The following is a 19,508-nucleotide window of genomic DNA, read 5'->3' as shown; positions in this document are numbered from 1 at the left end:
CAGAAACCAAATAGCTCTTCTTCCAGGTGCACTGGTAAGAGGCTCACAAATTGTCATTCTGTGATGCTGTTGCACAAAATCTTAAAATACCATTCTCAGCCAAAAGGTTCATAGTAACTGTGGAGAGTGAGGGAGATTTTTTTTAGGTTTGTGATCCACAAAATTTGACCATTATTCTACTTACCCTAGTTGTAAAATCTGCTGTACAACAATGTAGTTCAGATGATCAAGTGTGAAAACAGCTTGGGAAAGCAAGTCCAGTCTGGCTTTAAACTTGTAACACTGTGGCACATATTAAAGTTGGTTCATATTCATATGAACACATTCAGCCTGAATAAGACTTTTTGCATTAGCTCCCCTGTCCTAAGGGACATGGTAGGATGTCCCTTGAGGCTTTTGGATGCCACGAGAGAGTATATATTTGAGGTCTTACCAAACAACAACATTAGATTGAAACTTACAAACGATAAACCAGATTGCATAAACTAGATGGTTAAACTGGGGGGGAAAAAGAGCAAAATTGTTTGCTCAGGAAATGAGCAGACTGGTTTGTAACAGTATGAAAATACCGCAAATGCGGCAGTTTTTGTCAGTTCAGGCTACTGTGTGCTGTGACCTGGGCGCTACATTACCTTTCTCTGCACAAATAATCATGTAGTCTCAAATTACACGGAGCGGCTCTTTAGCTCAAGCTACAGATTTTTTATTTGTGGCCAGGGTTAAAACGATGACCATAACGACGTGTACTGGGAGTTACCGCCGCTGTTGCTACAGATTTAAACGGGGACAGTCGCTTCAATTGGCAGTTACTAAAAGGATACGGATGATGTATGGTTGGCAAAGCTTGTCCAGCTTTCTCAGGTAGAGGAGATTAGTTACCAACATCTACAGTAGGTGGCGGATTTGTCGTTGACAAGAAATGTTATCGCGATAGCAACGAGGACCCCCCCCCCCCCAGTTAAAACCTCAAGCAGGAAACACAAGCTTAGGGGAATAAAGGAAAGTTAAAATCAGCCGTAATGGAACTCCTGACTCGGCGGTGCGCAGGGGAAGGATGCCGTAGCACGGCCGCGGTACGGCTGGTTCTCTGGGCGGGGAGAGGAGAGGAGAGGCGGCCGCAGGAGCGAAGCCGCCGCGGGCGGGAGGTGCCCCGGGTCCCCCATCCCCCGCAGCTGCTCTCCGACTCGTCAGAATCAAAACCAACTCAAGACAGCGTTTGGGAGCTTCTGCAAACGGAGCGGGGGGGCGGGCCCGGGCAGCCTCCCCACCTCCCTCTCTCCGCCGTTCGGCGACCTTCCTCTCCTTGCGGATCTCCTCCTCCTGCCTCTCCCTTCACAGGCGGCCCCGCTGCGAGCCGCAGGGAGGCCGGCAGCACTCGGCAGAAGCGGGAGCGGGGCGCACGTTGTGTTTTCCTTTGGGGTCCGGGTCGGCGGGGCTGTCCCGCCCCTGAACGGGAGTCAGGACTCGGAGCCCGCTCGAGGCGTAGCCTCGCCGCTCCGCCCCGGGGCGTTGAGGAGGAGGAGTGGGGTGTCTCGGCCGTCCTTCCCCGCCCCGCGGGCTGACCCCACGCGGGCAGGCGGGAGGCGGCGCGGCGGAGGGGACGTGCCCGGCGGGATGCGCGTTTAGCGGCGGCCCCGGCCGAGCGCAGGCCCCGCCGGCTGCACCTGGCGCCGGGGGAAGCGGCCGCCGAGCCCCACGTCCTGCACCCCGACACCAGCTATGGAGAAGCGAGGGGAGGGCGAGCCCCTCTCCCACCCCCTGGAGCCCGAGCCTGAGCCTGAGCCGCAGCCGGCGCCGCCGGGGGAGAAGCGCTTCAGGTTGTGGTACGTGGGTTCGTCGTGTCTGGACCGGCGGACCACGCTGCCCATGCTGCCCTGGCTGGTGGCCGAGATCCGCCGCCGCGGCCAGCGGCAGGAGCCCGGCGGCGCCCCGGGCAGCGGGGTGCCGGCCCGAGAGGTGCTGCTGCTGCTGGGCTCGCCCACGCTGCGCTGCGTGCCCGCCAGCCCCGGCCCCGCCGCCGGCCCCGGCCGCTCCGCCAGCCCCGCGCCCGCCGTCTTCATCTTCGAGCACAAGGCGCAGCACATCGCCCGCTTCATCCACAACAGCCACGACCTCACCTACTTCGCCTACCTGATCAAGGCGCAGCCCGACAACCCTGACTCCCCCATGGCCTGCCACGTCTTCCGGGCCACCGACCCCAACCAGGCGAGTGGGGGCAGGGGGCGGGGGCGCTGCCCGGGATCTCCCCGCTTGGCTCCTCTGCTCGCCGGGCGGGATCCCAGGCGCTGCGCTCCGCCGCCGCGGAGGGGCCGATGTGCCCGGGAGGGGTACGCTGGTACCTGCGGGGCGCTGCGGGACCGCAACCTCCGCACGCCCGCCCGTGGTATGGGGGGAGCCCGCCCGGGGCCGGCCGTGCCCGCCGGGCTCATCCCTGCCTGCCACTCCAGCTCAGGCGGCTGCAGCGCCCCTGGGCTCCGGGGAAACAAGGGGGCAGTGGGGACACAAACCCCGCTTGGCCGTGGGGTGCCTTGCCAGACCGGGGGTACCAACCTCTGGGGAACGCAGTGCCCAGCGACGTGGAGCCCCTTTCTTCCCGGTCCACCGTCCGTGGGGAGGCCTCGCATCCTGCAGCAGCTCCATGGCAAGGGCACGGTTTTGCTCTACGAGCAGGAGCCAGGATATGTGTTAAAGCGTCCCAGAGGTGCTGTCAGTGCTGGACGGGGATGGAATAGTGGAGGATGGTGCTTTTCCTCAGACCTTCGTGGTGCAGGAACGATCTTTTGTGACCAGCGGGTCCTGTTGTGCTCATGGGTCATGCTAAGGACACCTGGCCCTGCTCAGGCATATGCAGTAGTGCTACAAACAAGGCTAGGTTTGGGTGGGGACATTTTTGATAAAGTGCCAACTGGAATAAGAGACCTAGCAATAAGGTTGTGTTTTCCTGACTATCTAGCGGGCTTTGGCTGACACATCAAATGTGCAGCAGACTTGTTTCTCTCCCTTTTAGAGTATGTGAGCAATAGTGGGTGGACATGTAGGTTGAATAATCAATTTAGCAGGATGACAGCAAGAAAAATGCCTTTTGATTACAGCCCTTTGGTTAAGTAAGTCAGAATACCTTCTCAGTTTTCACTAACTAGAGGAAAAACTCTTGTAGTTAGAAGATAGCTGACTTACTGCATCTACTGAACAGCTGCTGGGGTTTCTTTGGTTGTTTGGGTTTTCTTAAGTAAGGAAGGTAGGAAGTATTAAGAAAACTACTAAAAAGTTCTTGGTATATTAACTTTTATTTGAACCAGCATACTTCCAGAGAGAACATGGAGGCATTTAGGTTGCATTCATAGCTGTGGCTTAAAGACAAGCAGTATCCCAAGTGGTGGTAACTGTGTTTAACTTGTTGGCAACTGCTATGGGTTGTGCTCTGCCAGGAGAGCATGCAGCAAGAGCGGGGAGGGGATCATTGTCTGGCAGGGGAGGAGCCCAAATGTCCTTTTAGGAGTTCAGGCAAACTAAGGTTCCTGCTGTTGGCAGATGCTGAATCAAATTTATTTCTGGGGTAGGTCTGTACTGGTGCCCTGAGTTTGTAAAACAATCTTGCTTTAAGATAGTGAATCTCTAGTACTCCAATGGACGTGCAAAGTACTATATGCATTTACATTTGGAAGGCTGTTTCTAACTAAAGCTCTATCCATTTGTCTTTCCTTCTTTCCTCGTGGAGAAGGTGCCCTTATGTGCATTGAATTAAACTGATACTGTAGGTAAAGTCTTTGTATTGAAAGAAGTTGTTAATGTGACTGTATCTTGTTGAGGTTTTAGTTACACCTGTTAAGATTTTTAAACTGTGTTATCATTAATAAAGACTATATCCATCCCTCCCAGGAGTGTTACTCAGCACATGAACTACAGTGAGGGTAGTAAATGCAGAGCTAGTGATGTGATTCACAAGTATCTGACTAACAGACAGGTTTTTTTAAGGGACCAAAAGGAAAAGAAGGTGGATTTCCCCTCTCCCTACGTTGAGTTTCCTTATCAATTTGTTGAGGTTTGGTTGGCTAAGCCTGTGCAGGTATCTAGCTATTGGTCTGTGCTAAAGCTTAATCCTGAGTGGGTGAAGTCAAGCTGCAGGTTACTAGCTCTAAAAGTCTTCTTTCCAAGCTCTTAATTGTTTGTTATAGAATTGATGCTATCCTTGCACGCTTTCAAGATCTGTACACGCTTCTGGTTTGTAGTGTTTATATGAGCTTCATGTTGTGTATTATCTTAGGAAGTATTTTCACAGCTGTTACTTTAAGACAACCTTTTCCATTTTAGGCTATAGTGACTTTCAGCCAACCTTAGTTGGCACTGCTACTGAGAAAAGTGATCCTGTCCTCTTCAAGAAGCTTCTACCCCTTGTTTCTTCTTCTCAGCTTTGTCCTCATGGCAGCACAAGTGTTTGTGTAGCCATACGGCAAACAGGATCCAGGAATTGACTGGTGTTAATCTTGCTTTTCCTTACTTTCTCTGGAGTATTTCCAAACTGCTTCCCTCATTTGCTTTTCTATGCAACCCTCAAGGTATTACATCAGGCAGGTGGGTTGGAGGCACATGGTATCAGTAAGTGGCCAAGAAGACAAAGGGTCAGATAGCTTTTCCAGAAGCTCTAGAGAAGATAATTTCCAGAGAAGTTGTGGGTACTCCAACCCCTGGAATTGTTCAGGTTGGATGGGGCTTTGAGCAGCTCGGTCTAATGGAAGGTTCTTCCAGCAGTGGGGGTGGAATTAGCTGGTCTTTAAGACCCCTTCCAAGCCAAACTTTTCTGTGATTCTGAGGAAGTTATGCTGACTTTAGATTTGTCAGAGATGACTGCAAAGCCATGGTATTGTCCATTTTGGCACTATTAAGTTTAGCAGCATGCTAAGTAACTGGAATGAAGGAAAGGTATGGGAGATGTCTTGTGGTCTCTGTGTTAAAAGACAGCTAGCCATAATTTTGAATGGTGGGTGTTAATTATAAAGTGAGAGGTTAATGACTGACTTCCGAGGAACGAGTGCTACCATGATAATTCAAAAAACAGTGTAGGTGCAAAGGAAAGTTTTGGCTTCAAGCCTGCTGCTTTGTCTACCAGCTGTACTGCACCGTGTTTAGGATGCACCTGCATTCACTATGATCACAAAAATGGCTGGCATTCATGGAAAAAAGCACTGCCTCTTGCCATTCTCTATGAATTTTTTTACCAGATGACTGATGAAAAACCAGTGTAATGTGTGCTCAGATGACATCAGATGGGAAGATAACATCTTTTAACATTATTTGCTATGACTGGAGAAAAATGAGAGTGAGCTAGTAGTATGAAACACCTTCATATTTAATTTGTAAGCCTGCAAATTTTAGGCAGAGCTGGAAAGTAGGAGCCAGTGAAGTGACTGCTGTTTTGGAGTAGTACTTGGACAGAGTGTCAGACTCTGAGCTTGTCAGGGTGACAGTGGATACTAAGATGCTTTTATTGGATTGGCCGTGTGGGTGTGTCTCTTTTGCTGTTTAATTAAAAGGGGAGACATCTGAAGCCATCTGGCTGGTGGAGATGGGAAGAGAAAGGTTTGTCCTTTTTTTTTTTCTTTTTTTTTTCTTTTTTTTTTCTTTTCTTTTTTTCCCTCAGAACTTACTACAGTGTTTGCTGCTTCTTGTAACTGTTCAAAGCAGTAGCCATCTGGAATGGATAAGGGGAGTTGTCTGTTTCGTGTTGCCTGGTAGCCTATGAGTAGCAGCCAGGGATTTGTTATTTTCTGTTGCTGTCATTTGAGAATTATCGAGTATGTGCAGACTATATGTAGACATCAGATGACAGCATTGTCTCACTTTATATTTGACAGATTTTCTTTATAATCCTGGGAACAGATTTTTGTTTTTTAACCCGAAAGTTAGAATTTATAAATCTGGCAAGCATGACCCCTTCTTGCAGCCACTGAGAAAAGGCTGTTTAATTAGTATTTTCAAGCTCCACTTTAACACATTTTTACCATTAAATATTGACTTTATTCTGCAAACCAGTTTTTAATTGTGTGCAGTTTGACAATTGCCTTGAGTTCCCTATTCTCTGGGGGAGAGGTTTATGGTATGCAGTTTTTCTTTCTGCAGTTTTTTTTGTTTTCTGTTATTATCATGCTGATCTAGATTGTGTGTTTCCTGCTTGAAACATGAGTAAGCCTGTTTTGAGAGGATTTTTTTTAACTTGAACTTGCATCCTAAATCAAATTATACCGTACTTGATTCTTATTAGTGAAAATAGTTGTTTCCTCCAGTGAAATAAGAACTCATTTAATGTGTTTTAATTTTCTCTTCTCAAACTTATAAGCATGATGAAAACATATTGTTGTAAGGTTTCAAAAGTTATCTGATCTGACTGTGGGAAAAAGAAGTTTAGGTGGACAGACCCCAGTTGAATTTAGCTCTTGTGGGTATATTCTATAGCTGTGTCTTTGTGTTACACCCATGTGTTAAGGGTCTAGGCTTTCTCAAGGTGAAGAAGTGGTAATGGAACCTTCTGGTGACAGTGTAAAGTTGTGATAAGAACTGGAGAGGTAAAAGCTCAGAGACAAGATCCAGAGACAGCCCACTTGTCAGAAACACTTGTCTATTCCAAGAATGTGTTTCTTTTCTATTGGATAATGTGTTTCAATATAGCAAGGACATATGACAATTGTTCTGGAAAAGCAAGACATCAGTACAAAGTCTAGCCAAAGAAGCCAAAGATTATGTTCTATGAATATCATATTACATAAAGTTTCTTAATGAAGAATAAAAGTTAGAAATGTTTGAAGAACAAAGTATGTCAAGTTTACATGCATATTTCTGTTGTACTTTGATTTTTATGTGATATAGGAGCATGAGCTGAATGGCAGTAAAGTCAAGGTGTAGGAAGTTCACATATACAGCATGGTTGGAATTCATATTAAAGGATTGCACTGGTTGAGTTTACTGATAAGATGTGTTTTGAATAGTTATAACAGACATGACAAAATAGGTATGCTGTAGGTTTTGAAGGATTCTGTAAAAAATGGGAGAGATGACATTTGTATGATAGCACAGTTTGGTTGCCGAGGAAAGATTTTTCATGAGAAACAGAGGTTTTCCCAGTTTTTACCCAAGAAAACAAGTCTTGGAGGGACTGAAAACATAAATGTTTTTTAAGTTTTTGTGGGTCAGAATTTAATTCATGGGTTGAGAAACTGAAAAGCAATGACTCAGAGCAAAGCATGGATGTTAAGGGCTTGGAATGAATGCAGAATTGTTTGGTGAGCAACCTTATTATCTCTAGCTTACATGAGCTAGACAGCCTCGGATGAAAAGTCTTGCACTCCCTTTTTTTGAAACTAAAAGTTGAGAACTTAATGTTTCATTTTTGATTTCTTATTAGATTTGGCACTTTTTTTTCCCCTGAAAACTAGAGTACTTTTCATTTTAGGATTGTCAAGCTATCTTTAGATTTTGTTTTTGAACATCCTGTCTGTAATACTTTTTCCCACATCACAAACAGAATAAATAAGAAAAACATTAAAATTGTTAAGTGTTTCTAAATGGTGACATGGGACCTTTTTATTCCTGGCTAATGTTTAGGAGAGGAAAGGGAATGGTTTTAAATACCCTTGTCTGTCATGTTTGTGGAAAGAATTAATCCATTTTTTCCTTTTGCAGTTCATGGAAACCACCCATTATTTGAGTAGAAGCAATGTCTTGGAGGACTGTATTTTCAAAAAGGCAAAACAAAGTACATGAAATTATGTATTTCACTGAGAGTGGCTGTAGGTAAACAGTGACCAGATAATAGGGCTGTTTTAAAGAAAGGCGCTTATGTGTATCTGAGAATACAAAATAAAAGGCTTATCTTCTGATTATTTGTTTCTAGGTTTGTTTTTGTTTCTTTTTTGTTTGTTTGTTTGTTTTGGTTTTGTTGTTTTTTTTTTTTTTGGTCCTCTCTGTCAATGCAGAGGCAGTTTTTAAAAAAATAATTAAATAGAAATCTGACTGTAAAAAGATCTAGCTAGCATATGTGTGTCGTGACAACAAGGGGAGTTTTAGGAGTGATAAAAATCCCTGACCAAAATACTTGGAGGTTGTTATTTATAAAAGTGAGTTCTAAAAAAACATTTAATTTCTAAGTAGCTGTTATGAATTAGTGGTGTTCCTGATGCCTGTCAATCTCTGCTCTTTGCTAAGGTTTGGTACAGCATTTGATGTGCACAGCTCACCGTTCCTTGGATCTGTTCCATCGATCTTCCCCATTTGGAGCTCCCTGAACATCTTGAGTTTCTCTGAGGTAAAGTGGTGAATGAATACCGCAGTGAGGTGGGACCAATTCAGAGATTGCTGTCTGGTCTGTAGGTCATGCAGATTTTCAGCAGCATTGGCATGGACCCCTCATGGTACCAGCTGATCCTCTGCCACCTGGTTTTGTTTCCTTTGTGGTTTCAGATACTATTTTAAGTGCAGGGACAAGAAAAAAAGGAAGAGTTTGTTTCCAGTGTGGCTTTTGTCTCATATTTTGTCATGTATGTGGACTGTGGCATCTTCTACCTTTGTGTTATGTGCTGTTCTGAGACACCTTTAGAGACCACAAGAAGATAAAAAGACCTACAGGACCTTCAAGGGTAAAAATCTACTTGTAGAGGCATTAAATAATGTGGTGTTTCTGGAGCTGCTGAAAACCAACTTTAAGGAAGTAAAGTGATTTAATTTAGAAATAGGCTCTGTGCTATCCTGATCTGTATCACCTGTAAATGCAGTGTCTGTCACCTTATGTTCTGACACACATACATCAAGACCACATGAAGTTACAGGGATTCCAAAATAAAGTAGAGCATCACCAGTGCAAGACAGCATATGATCATTTGTCAAACAGCTGTATTGTCCCTTGAGAGGTCAAAGTATAAAAAGACAATATTGAATGTCACAGGGCAGGATAAAAATATGGAAGTGATTACACCAGGGATGCATGAACTATGAGACTTCCTATTTTGTGATTTGCTTTGGGTACCAGAGAACATGCATAAGTTTTGGATATGCCTGTTTTCATCCATGAGCGTGTTGGGGTTTTTTGCTCCTTTTCAGGTGTATTAATCAGGTGACATCTGGTAGAACAATGAGGGCAAATAAATATTCTTCATGATCTTGTAGATCTGAAATTAGTCTGGTATTTCAGTTGTTGGATGGATTTAGTTCTGACATTATATTTAAGACTGCAGAGAAAAGAACATAAAATCCCACACAAGCAAACAAAACCACATGCATTTGACTGAAAGGGCTCATGGCAGCCCATATTGGAGTCTTAAGTTTTATATTTTATAGAAGCTGACTATGTGTTTTGAAAGATCCGGTTAGTTTTTCTTCTGAATGCAGTCACGCTCTACCAGTGCAAAGCCTGTGATCGTCTCAAGCTGCTCTCCCTTCCTTGCCTCTGCCTCTGTGTAGCAGCCACCCTGCTTGAAATAAGCAGCAACTGTGCCTTGCTGTTTGAGGCAAAGCCTGCTTAAAGCCATCCCTCTTAAGTGAAATGGGCTGCTTGGCCCCCTGCCCCCTCTCCCTGCTGCAGGGAATTTGGACTTAGAGTGAGAAGTTAATTACGTGGTCCTCTTTTGGAGAGGATGGTACTGCCAGGATTTCCACTGCTCCCTTAGCAGACTCTTTCTGGACCAAAAAAAGAAAAAGCTTGGCAACAGCAAGACTATTAGGTATCGTTTTACCTTCACAAGGATAAACTTTGTCTTGTCTTCAGCTGCAGTGCCTAAACATGGCTTTTATGTCCTTTTGTGTGGTTTTACCTGAGTCAACTGAACAAAAACTTTCAATGTGTACTTTAAAGGCTGTCATAGCATGAATTTCAGATAAGGATGATGCCATGTAGTAAATGCATGCATGATATGTCTTAAATTTTCTGTTCAGAGCCTCAAAAATATGCCATGAGCGAATAATTATGTAGTTGTGTTACAGATCCTTTCACTTTGGATCATTTGTAAGAGTGCCAAAATAATTCAGTTGAACCTCTGCAAAAAATAAACACTTTTTTTTTTTTAATTTAAAAATTTTTGAGTCCTAATGCTATTCAGAAACTGCTTGATGCTTTGGAAGAATTGTATCTATTTAACCACATTTCCTGACTTTATAAGCTACTTGTAGTAGTGAGTTGTCTTAATCTCTGTTCAAATCTGGTTGCTTTCTCATGGAATCCATTATTTTCCTTTTTAAAATCATTTTATGTATTCAGAATTAGATAGGCTTTTAAAAATAATGTCTTCTAGAAATTTGGAAGGGTAATATGTTGAGGATTTTCTTCTGCATCTCTGAAACTGCTGAAGATAGGTAGGATTTTACAGTATTGGGCATGTGGCCCTTTTCTGAAGGATTAAATAAATTTACAATGCAAACATGAAAGAGAGAGTTGTTCAAAGCCAGTGTGAAAGACTTGTAGAAGCTGTTGGGTAAGATAAAAGCAATACCATAGAAGTGTGGCTTTTTTCCAGCTCTACCATCCCTAGCTCTGCAGTTTTCCCTCTCCCATTACAGCTGACTTTAAAGATATATTTCAGTCATGAAGTTAATTTTTGTATGTTGATAAACCTTAACAAGGAACTTGCTCTGTTAAAGTGACTGGGGTTATGTTTTATTTCATTACTCTTCTTGGCAGGAACACACAGATCTGCACAGTGCTGTTTAGAGATCCTTGATGCATTGAAAAACATGTTGAGGGAAGTCAGAATATTATCCTCCAGGGCATAGCAGTGACTGCCTTCCTGACTGTTCATGATTTTGTTTTTCCTAGCAAGATAAATAAATATTTATTTTTCAGAATGCTGATGTTAAATATATTTCGTGTGTCATGTGACACAGATATGCATTTCCTGTTATGTTAATTCAGAAAAAGAGCAAAAGGCAGCAATGTCCCAGGAACTTTGGGAACAGTCAGTGGTCTGTGGATTCTTAAGTATTACTGAAATAGAGCAAATATTCAGTAACAGCAGTGAAAGACTAGGACGTGCAGTGCTAACTTGCTGAAGCATATTTTCATGTGGCTCTTCACCATTTGTTTCTTGCTTTGGCTTGATTATTTCTAACAACTCCATCTCAAGTTACGGTAAGGTTTCTAAATAAAAATAGAGTAGGCTAATGTATATTTAACAGTGCTGTATTTGCCAGGGAGGAACCAGTTGCTTGCTTGCTGCTTGGCTGAAGGGCAGAAATGAAGCTTCACACCAACTCCAGCTAAAGCCTGTGCTGGAAGCTGATGTTTGACCTTCAGATGCTGTACAAATGCAAAGGTCTGCAGTTCCTGCCTGCCCCAGCTCTGTCACAGCATGCAAAATTATAGCCTTGGTAGTCTAAGGTGAAAAAATGCATTCCTGCTTGTGTGAAATTAGAAGGTGAAGGGATTGTGTGTATGACCTGCTGCCATAGTTGGCAATCAAAGTAAATACCACACTGCTCTCAGTGTCATGGTACTTCTGTGGCAATTAAGCAGTTAGGTCACAAACTGCCAAACAAGCTACTGTAGCTATACTCTACAAAAACAAAAAACCAAGAACATAATTTAAGATCCCGAAATGCTGCTCTGATGTGCAAATCCCATAACTGATAAGAGAGTTTTCTATGGAAAATATTGCTCTTTAAAATTTGGTTTAGGCTTTTGTACAAGACTTTTTGTTTTAATGCAGAACAATTTAAAACAAGTATTCCTTTTGTAGACAATACTTCTGTCCTGACTTTATGGTCATACTCATGGAGGCCCTCAATTTTCTGTTCAGCAAGACTGCAAACTTTAGCAGTACAAAAAATAACTTGTAAAGAGGATACTCTTTTTTTTGTAAACCAACTATATTATAAATAGACACAAGATGTTGGCTTTTTTCAGGAGCAGATTTTTTGGATGGACCTTGCCAGAAGAAAATCAAGTGAGCCTTTCAGCAGGAGCAACACACCATACTTTTATTTCAATTATTCATGAAGAAACACACCCAGATTATCCACAGCATATGTGTGCATATATTCAGGTTTAGCCTTGAGAGAATTTGCTGACCTAAATGGGAGCCGAGTAGGAGCAAGGCAACATGTTTAAAGCCAGCTCAGAAGGAGTGGGTTTACATCCTGGCACTGTGCCTTGGATTCCCTGTCTGCTTAGTGCTAGGGAGAGCTAAAAATAGTATCTGCAGTTTAGTGGGATAGTGTGAGGTTTACAAAATGAATGAGTTTCTTCCATAGTGACCTTCTGTCGCCAAAAATCTGCACAGAAGGTGATCTATCTATCTATCTATCTATCAATCAATCTATATAAATGCTGTGGAGTTTTTCAGGAAATTTTGTTTTCCTTTGTTCAATATGTATGCTGTCTTTAAAATATACAGCATTACAGTTTAGAGTGTGAGAAACATGGAGGCCAGCCCAGACTGCTTGGTTTGCTTGAGTTTTGTGTTTCTCTATGTAACCAAGTATTTTGTTTCTTTATGATTGCTCACTGTTCTGCATTTCATCTGTTTTACTTAAAACCATAGTCTTGCTGGTTGCAGCTGTATGAGAGCTTGAAAGGGAACTTCATGTTTAGTGAAAACTGGACGTTAAACCCCATTTTTAACAGTACCATCAGTAGTAAGCTGAACAGTGTCATTTTATTCCTTATCTGAGTTTAATTTTTTAAGATTTGACAATGTATTTGATGTGTTTCTGCTCTGAGTTCTCCCATGACTGCCATAAAAAGGTTAGATTTTGAGAAAATGTTTCTTGTAAGTTATCTTGTAAGATATACAAGTTAATTCTTGTGTATCTGCAGCACAGCAGACTGGGTGTTTTAGAATGTTACTTGTAGAAGGGTCAACCTCAGCAAGGCCGGGATGTATATGTATATGTATATGTATATGTATATGTATATGTATATGTATATGTATATGCTGCTGTTCATTAACTATCAAGTAACAAATCTGCAACAATCACATTATTATCTGGATTATCATAAGATTTCCTATTATGCTAAGCTTGAAGTATCAAAATGAAATGTTGCAATACTATTTCACTGTTTGGCAACCCAGCCTCTAATACTAGAGATACTTTTAGCTGCTTAGTCCTGCTGTTATGTTTTGCAATTCCACTGTTGGATTTTATACACATAGTTTACCATCGCCTGAAAAACTATGGCAGAGTTCCACTAGCTTTGACACTCATTTTGTGGATTTTAAAATTCTTACCGTAGCTCTGTGGTAAGCTCAGAATATTCTGTGGAGTCCCACAGGTTGTTGCTGTCCTTGTGGAAGCACAGCATCCAGCCCTGTTCTGGGCTAGTTTGTTAGAAATAAAGAGTAGGCTTAACAGTGTCCTGTTACACAGGTCAGTTAATTCACTTGAGCCTACTGCTGCCACGTGGGCTCCCCAGCCATGTTCCAGGGAGCAGTGTATGTGAATTGCAATGGATCACTGCTCCTGGAAGGGCTGTTGTTATGCACCCACAAGAGCCCTGCGTGAAACTATGCAGGGTCTGCTTTGTGCTTTCATCCCCTGTTTAATTGCTTTGGGTTGGTTTCAGGGGACTATTCAGTGAACAACTTAAGACTCTGTCTAGAGAGTCCTGCTCTGAAACAGGATCCAAGGCACACAAATCACTGTCTGAATTGCAGCGTTTTCCTGTAGGATCACCAGCTGCTAGAAGATCATACTGCTTCACTGCTCTGTTACTGCTTTAAGTGCCATCCTACTAACAAATATAGCAGTTTCTTACTATTACTATGTCATAAAAGTGATACTCTGGAAGCTTTTTGTGTCTACCTGTACTGCTCCTATTAAAATGTCAAAATAACTTTCAGCTCAATTGAATAAACAGGTGAGTAAGGATGTGATAGGTTTCAAATTTAGTTTCAGCACAGGTTGCTATTGTCATTTGGAATATTGCAGAGAACTAAGAAAACACTGAATCTACATGCCAATAGAAGTTTGTGGGACTTTGTGGTGTGCACCCAGAGTGTTCTTCCAGGGGAGCACACTTCTTGAAGGGATGTTTTCTCTAGTTGGCACCTGTGAGTGGTCACAGTGTAGGTAGGATTGGGAACTGCACCATGAAGGCAATGGGGAATTGGTACAGAAATCAGAGCTGCCCACAGAGCAATAAAGAACACAGGTCCCTGTGAGATCCCTTACTGATTGTCAACAGATGCATTACTTTTCTAATTTTTGGGCTTTTCCAGTCTTTTTAGTCTATGTGTATAGAAGGCTACTGCTTATTATTTTATGTCGTATCTCTTGCCCCTTGTTTCTCTCAGCTCCTTGAAATTGTCCCAATCCATGATTGTAATATTTGGGCTTTGAATGAGTTGTTGATGCTGCATGTAGTTCTATCAATCATGCAGACCCACAATTCTGACCATAGGGGGAAAAAGATAATAATCCCTTTAACCCTGTTGCTTCCCACAAGCTGTGGGCTGCAAATTAAAACTTGGAAGTAAAAAACCCAGTCATTCATTCTTTTGAGCTGAGCTTTTCAGATACAGCTATCAGGATTATAAGAATTTTAACTTCATTCCTGTTTATATTGCTTGTTTCAAGTTTCACATTTTAGAATTATCACCAAAACTAGCTCTTTTTTATTATTATTGATATGAACATGTTTTTTAAATGTATGTTCTGGTACCAGCTGTTAATTGAAAAGGGACTTGAACAGAAAATTTTATGTGAAAATAATAAAGCATGGTGTTAATTTCAAATTTAATAGACCTGTTCTAATGCTTTTATTTGCTCAAAGTTCCTTTGCATTTGAAGTTTAGTTTCACCTTCACACCCCTTTTTTAAAACACATGGCCTGGCAAACATTTATTTTTAAGTTGTACTGCCAGTGGCTGATGAAAAGTGAAAGCTGGTCTCCTTGCTGACCAACACAAATGTGTTCTGTGTCAGAAGGATGGTATGAGTAAGAAAAAAAGCCTCAAACAGATGAAAAAAACCCAGCCTCTACTGTAGAGGGAAGGGATGGTGTGCTGTATGGTAAAAGTCTGTAATATTAGCAAAATAAATCCTGGAGCCTAATATGAACAGCTGAGTCATTTGTAGCTGGTAGGGAGACAAATTGCTGCTGCAGGATGTTTGTTATTGCATGGCTGCTGCCACAACTGGTGGATTGCCTGCTAAAGAGCAAAGTAAACTTGAACTCGGTAAAAACTGCTGTGAAAAATACACTCCAGATAAGCTTACTTTAATCTCTGGAACATTGAATTGGTTCAACAGCATTTTCTAGTGCCTCAGGTTTTCAAATGTGCAAACATATTTAGAACATTGACATAATTATCAATTTCTAATTTATTCTTCTCTGTCAATCCACTAGTAATAGTAGCTGAGAACACATTCTTTTTTACTGTTAATACAGATAGGGTTCATGTATCAAATTATGATGTTAATATCTGTCCATGAAAGTCTCCAGACTATTACTTCTCTGCTTCTTAATGCAGTACCAGGCTGCTATTGTAGGTGCCTATGCTGATGGTCATGTCTATCTAATGAGGTTTGAATGTATTTAATATGAGCCTCAGAGTATGCAACTATGTAAAATTAATCCTCTCAAAAATTTATATTGTCTGTTATCTCTGAACATCATGTCTATTGGAAGATTGTTTTGACAGATTAGTTAATTAATTGTAAAACAAAGAGGTCTTCTACCCTCCTTAATGTTGCCTTTGCCTCTCAGCTGCTTTTTTATAAACAAGCAGTCTCAAAACTGAGCATCAAGAATAATTGCAAGCCCTTGCCCGAGTGCACTGTGGCAAAGGGTGAGTAGGTGCAGTTTTTAACAATCCTTCAGTTCTCTCACTGGTCTTAAAGAAGTTGGCAAATTGATGGGACCCGAAACAATACATTACAGAACTGCAGAGTGACATTTCAGAGAGGACAGCAACATAAGGTAAAGCTGAGGACAAAAGTAGGGCATTTCCCTTGCTCCATGGGGGAATAGTAATGTTTCCATGGGAGTCTTGTGGAGGAATGATTAGTGGCCAGCCATAGGAGAGGGAAGCTTTTAGTGTCCTGTATGATAATCAGTCTCCTGAATAATTAATGAGTGACTCTGATGAATACATTCCTATTTCTAGTCATTTTATTAAGAACTCCAAACACAGTTGCCAGTTCACTTTCTGAGATGTAGGACTACAGCTACAAGTTTACAATATAAGTAACTATCTGAACACCTCACATTACCCATGTGACCACGTGTCTGCATTGTTTGAATAACATAAAGGAAAAACCCCCAAACACAGCAGTAATTTTTTCAACCATATTGCATCTAGGCATTCTCAGATTCAACTCCTATGGAGAACTATGCGTCCTATCTTTTGACATGGTAGCTCAGAGTGCTCTGATAGTTCTTTTTTACCCAATAGCTTCTTTCTGTCAGCCTGGATGGTCTCAGCCTGTAGCAGCAGCATTGATGACAGAATACATCAGTGCAAACCTCTTGTTTGAGCCTCCAGAGTATAAACTAACAGATGGCATTGGCTAAGAAAAGAGGGGATGTTAACTACATCAAAATTACTTATTAAAGGATGCTGCTGTGTGAAAATGTTTTTCAACAGCTCAAGCATGGAAATTACATTCATAAAAGCATTATTTCTTTGTGCCCCAGAAATAGGTTGGAAATAAATTGATATGATTAGACTAGGTGTAGCTTTTTTAGAGATGAGTAAGTTAAAATAAAAACGGTACTGAAAGAGGTAGATTGACTTTATGTGCAGAATGCCTATTAGGCCTGTAAACAAGATCAGTTATTTTGAAGAATAGATTGAGTCAGTGGCTATTTTAGTCCAGATTAACAAAAATGCCTATTTCATGTCTTTCGGGAGCTCTAATGCTTGTGTATTTCTCCAGCTTTTCAGTGGAGGATGATTGTGTCTCAATAAAATTTCCCTGCAGTTTCTACCATAATTATATTTTCACAAGCATAAGTGACTTTCACTCTGCTGTTTCAGAGTCTAAGTATCTAATGTTTATGTGTTACATCTTTCACTGTGTATCCCAAGAATTCCCATACGCAGTGGCATGGAGCAAAAACATCCATGCCTTGTGAAAAATGATCCATGGGAACATTTAGACCTAGTGAAGTAATTTGGATGTGATCAAGCAGAAGTGAATTGTTTTTTGCAGCTGGTTCTGCAGTTTCACGTAAAGGAACCTGCAGCTGTGGTGCTGATGGCTGCTTTGAACAGCATGAGTCCTGTTTCAGCAAACATCAACCTCCTGTCTGTGGGACTGATCATCTTTAAGTGTCTATTGCATAGATAAGTTCCTTTCTTTTACGCCCTTCCCTCTAGATCTTCTGCTGAGAACATGGGATCATAGCTATACTTTCTGATAAAGTTATAATTTCTAAAACCTTATTTCAGGTTGTTTCCCAGCTTGTAAATGGCCTTTGTCTGTGACCTTGCAGTCATACCACCATCTTGTGAGCTGCAGTTCCTGCTTGAACACAATCGCCCAGTGTCACAGCTGGGCCGGCACAAAAATGCCAGTTATTGCACAGAACTACATTATTCTGCTGATTTTACGTGCTTAAGCGCTTAACAAGTGGTGATTCTTTCCAAGCTGATTTCTAAAGGCACAGGCCTTTCAGGTGTTATTGGACAAGTCTGGCTGACTTCAGGGACATGGCTTGTGTATGAATATTCCTGAAATGGGCTGCAAGCCCAGTATTTGATGGGAAGGGTTAATCTGAAGAGCATTATGGTTAGGTCTTGTTTCCAGATGAAATCTTTTTGTGAATTTTGATTTTTAAGAAGGCATGTGTTCTTTTGTTTATTCATTAGCTGGTTTGAAATGTGCTTTAATAGAAAGATGTGTAAGATGTCACCTATCCTCTTCCAGAAGGCATATTATACCATGAAGCAGTGACTTCAAGTAATTGCAAGACATTTTAAGAATAAGCTGTTACTTGTTTTCCCAAAAACTTAGGAACTAAAGAACCTGCTACTGGATCTTTTCTTCTGTATACTTCTTCTCATAGATTACAGTTTTATGTGACCTTCTGATAACTTCAGGGTGTTTTGGAAAAAGCAGTTTTATTGGAAATGTGGCACAGACATTGAGTCCACACTGAAGAATTTGCACAGGGCATTTCCAGATGCCTTGAAGGAGTTGCTGTGGTGATTTTATTTTTTAACAGAATCCAAAACCCAAGCAAAAGTGTATTTCTTCCTCACCAGTGGCTGAACTATGTTGTGTTTTCTGTTGTATTTTAAGCACTGGAGCACTGTAGTTTCCCTTCAGATAGACTGGCAGATCAACAAGAGGAACTAGAGAGGAACCCTAGCCTTTGGGGGTAGGGGTGGCTCTAAAAATAGAGGTTTCTTTTTAAGGTCATCTTCAAGAAGGATGGAAAATGTTGATGCAGTTAGCTGATCCTTTGCTCATGGTCTCATATTCTTACTTCTGAAAAACACCAGGAGATACAGCATCTTCTTGACACAGCAGTTTTAGGGTTATGAAGTGGTGAGCCTCAGCAGACCTGTTGGTCCTCCCTTGTGCCTTAAGAGCAGACAGTAAAGACAAGACACATGGACACTATATATATTGTGTGCAGTCTGGAGAGCTGGTGAAACCCAGCAGTATGTGTGCAGTCCAGTGCTAAGCCTCCTTCTGCAAGAAGAAAGCCCTTCTTGAGATGCTTTTCAGGTCAGAGTAAAACTAGGAGGGAACTGCACGTCTTAGCCATAAACGCTAGATTCTTATCTAGGTGTGTGGTAGATGTTCCCCTGATGTTATAGGAAAGGTAGATGAAAATCTAGCTATTTCTATCAATCCAGAGATGTTAAGAAATACAAGAAATCATTAATTCCCTGCGTGGTTCAGTCCCAGTAATTTAATTTTCAAGAAAAAGTCTTTCCAATAGCATTAGAAGTAATTTCACAGTTTAAATGAATTCAGTCACGCCTCTGTAGTAAAGAGTGCATTACCCTTTTTATTACCATCTGTGAAAAATGCCTTGACCTGCATTTGAATTCGAGACACGATGGTTAGACTGGACTGTGCATATGTTGTTGAAAGTGACTGATCTCATTTTTGAGAAGGTATTTCCTAATAAATGCATGTTTATCAAATGGAGTTTCAGAAGGGAAATGATTACTCATTTACTGAATTTACAGGACAGGCTTTTATAGCCCAAATTTTAGTAACTGCTCTGAATATATGGCAACTACTTTTTAGAATGTTAGCTGTATTTAGGACAGATGCCATTCTCTTTGAGAGGAAAAGTCTGTCATCTCTTAAAAATTGACCATTTGTCTTAAATGTCAATGTGAAATTCACAGATACCCTTTGAGACACATGTCAAATATTTAGAAAAAAATTTTGGGCGTTTCATCAGATTTCCTTGAATTTTCATTGATTAACACCTAGATTACCTGTAAAGACAGGTTAATCTGTCCAAACACACTTCCATTTCCCTTGGAAGTTTCCAGATCTGTCTGTTGGTAATGGCTGCTTGGTCTCTTAATTTTTTTTATCGAATAGAGAAATTGCATCAG

General features: G+C 41.7%; 1 protein-coding gene across 2 annotated transcripts in view; it reads left to right on the top strand.

Moving 5' to 3' along the window:
- Window positions 1-1,719: 1,719 nt before the first annotated feature.
- Window positions 1,720-19,508, top strand: part of TBC1D4 (TBC1 domain family member 4) — a 98,147-nt gene continuing 80,358 nt past the window's right edge. The window contains exon 1 of one of the 2 annotated variants that reach the window (XM_062487773.1): window positions 1,720-2,205. In XM_062487773.1, the coding sequence (XP_062343757.1) occupies window positions 1,720-2,205 (486 nt within the window). Of the gene's footprint in view, window positions 2,206-7,609; window positions 8,297-19,508 lie in introns of those variants that run through there. The other variant, XM_062487774.1, reaches the window with a different exon arrangement.

This window comes from Cinclus cinclus, chromosome 2 (genome assembly GCF_963662255.1).
Source record: "Cinclus cinclus chromosome 2, bCinCin1.1, whole genome shotgun sequence".
Lineage (NCBI taxonomy): Eukaryota > Metazoa > Chordata > Aves > Passeriformes > Cinclidae > Cinclus > Cinclus cinclus.
The sequence above is the reverse complement of the archived record's forward strand: the minus strand, read 5'-3'. Positions and strand labels throughout refer to the sequence as shown.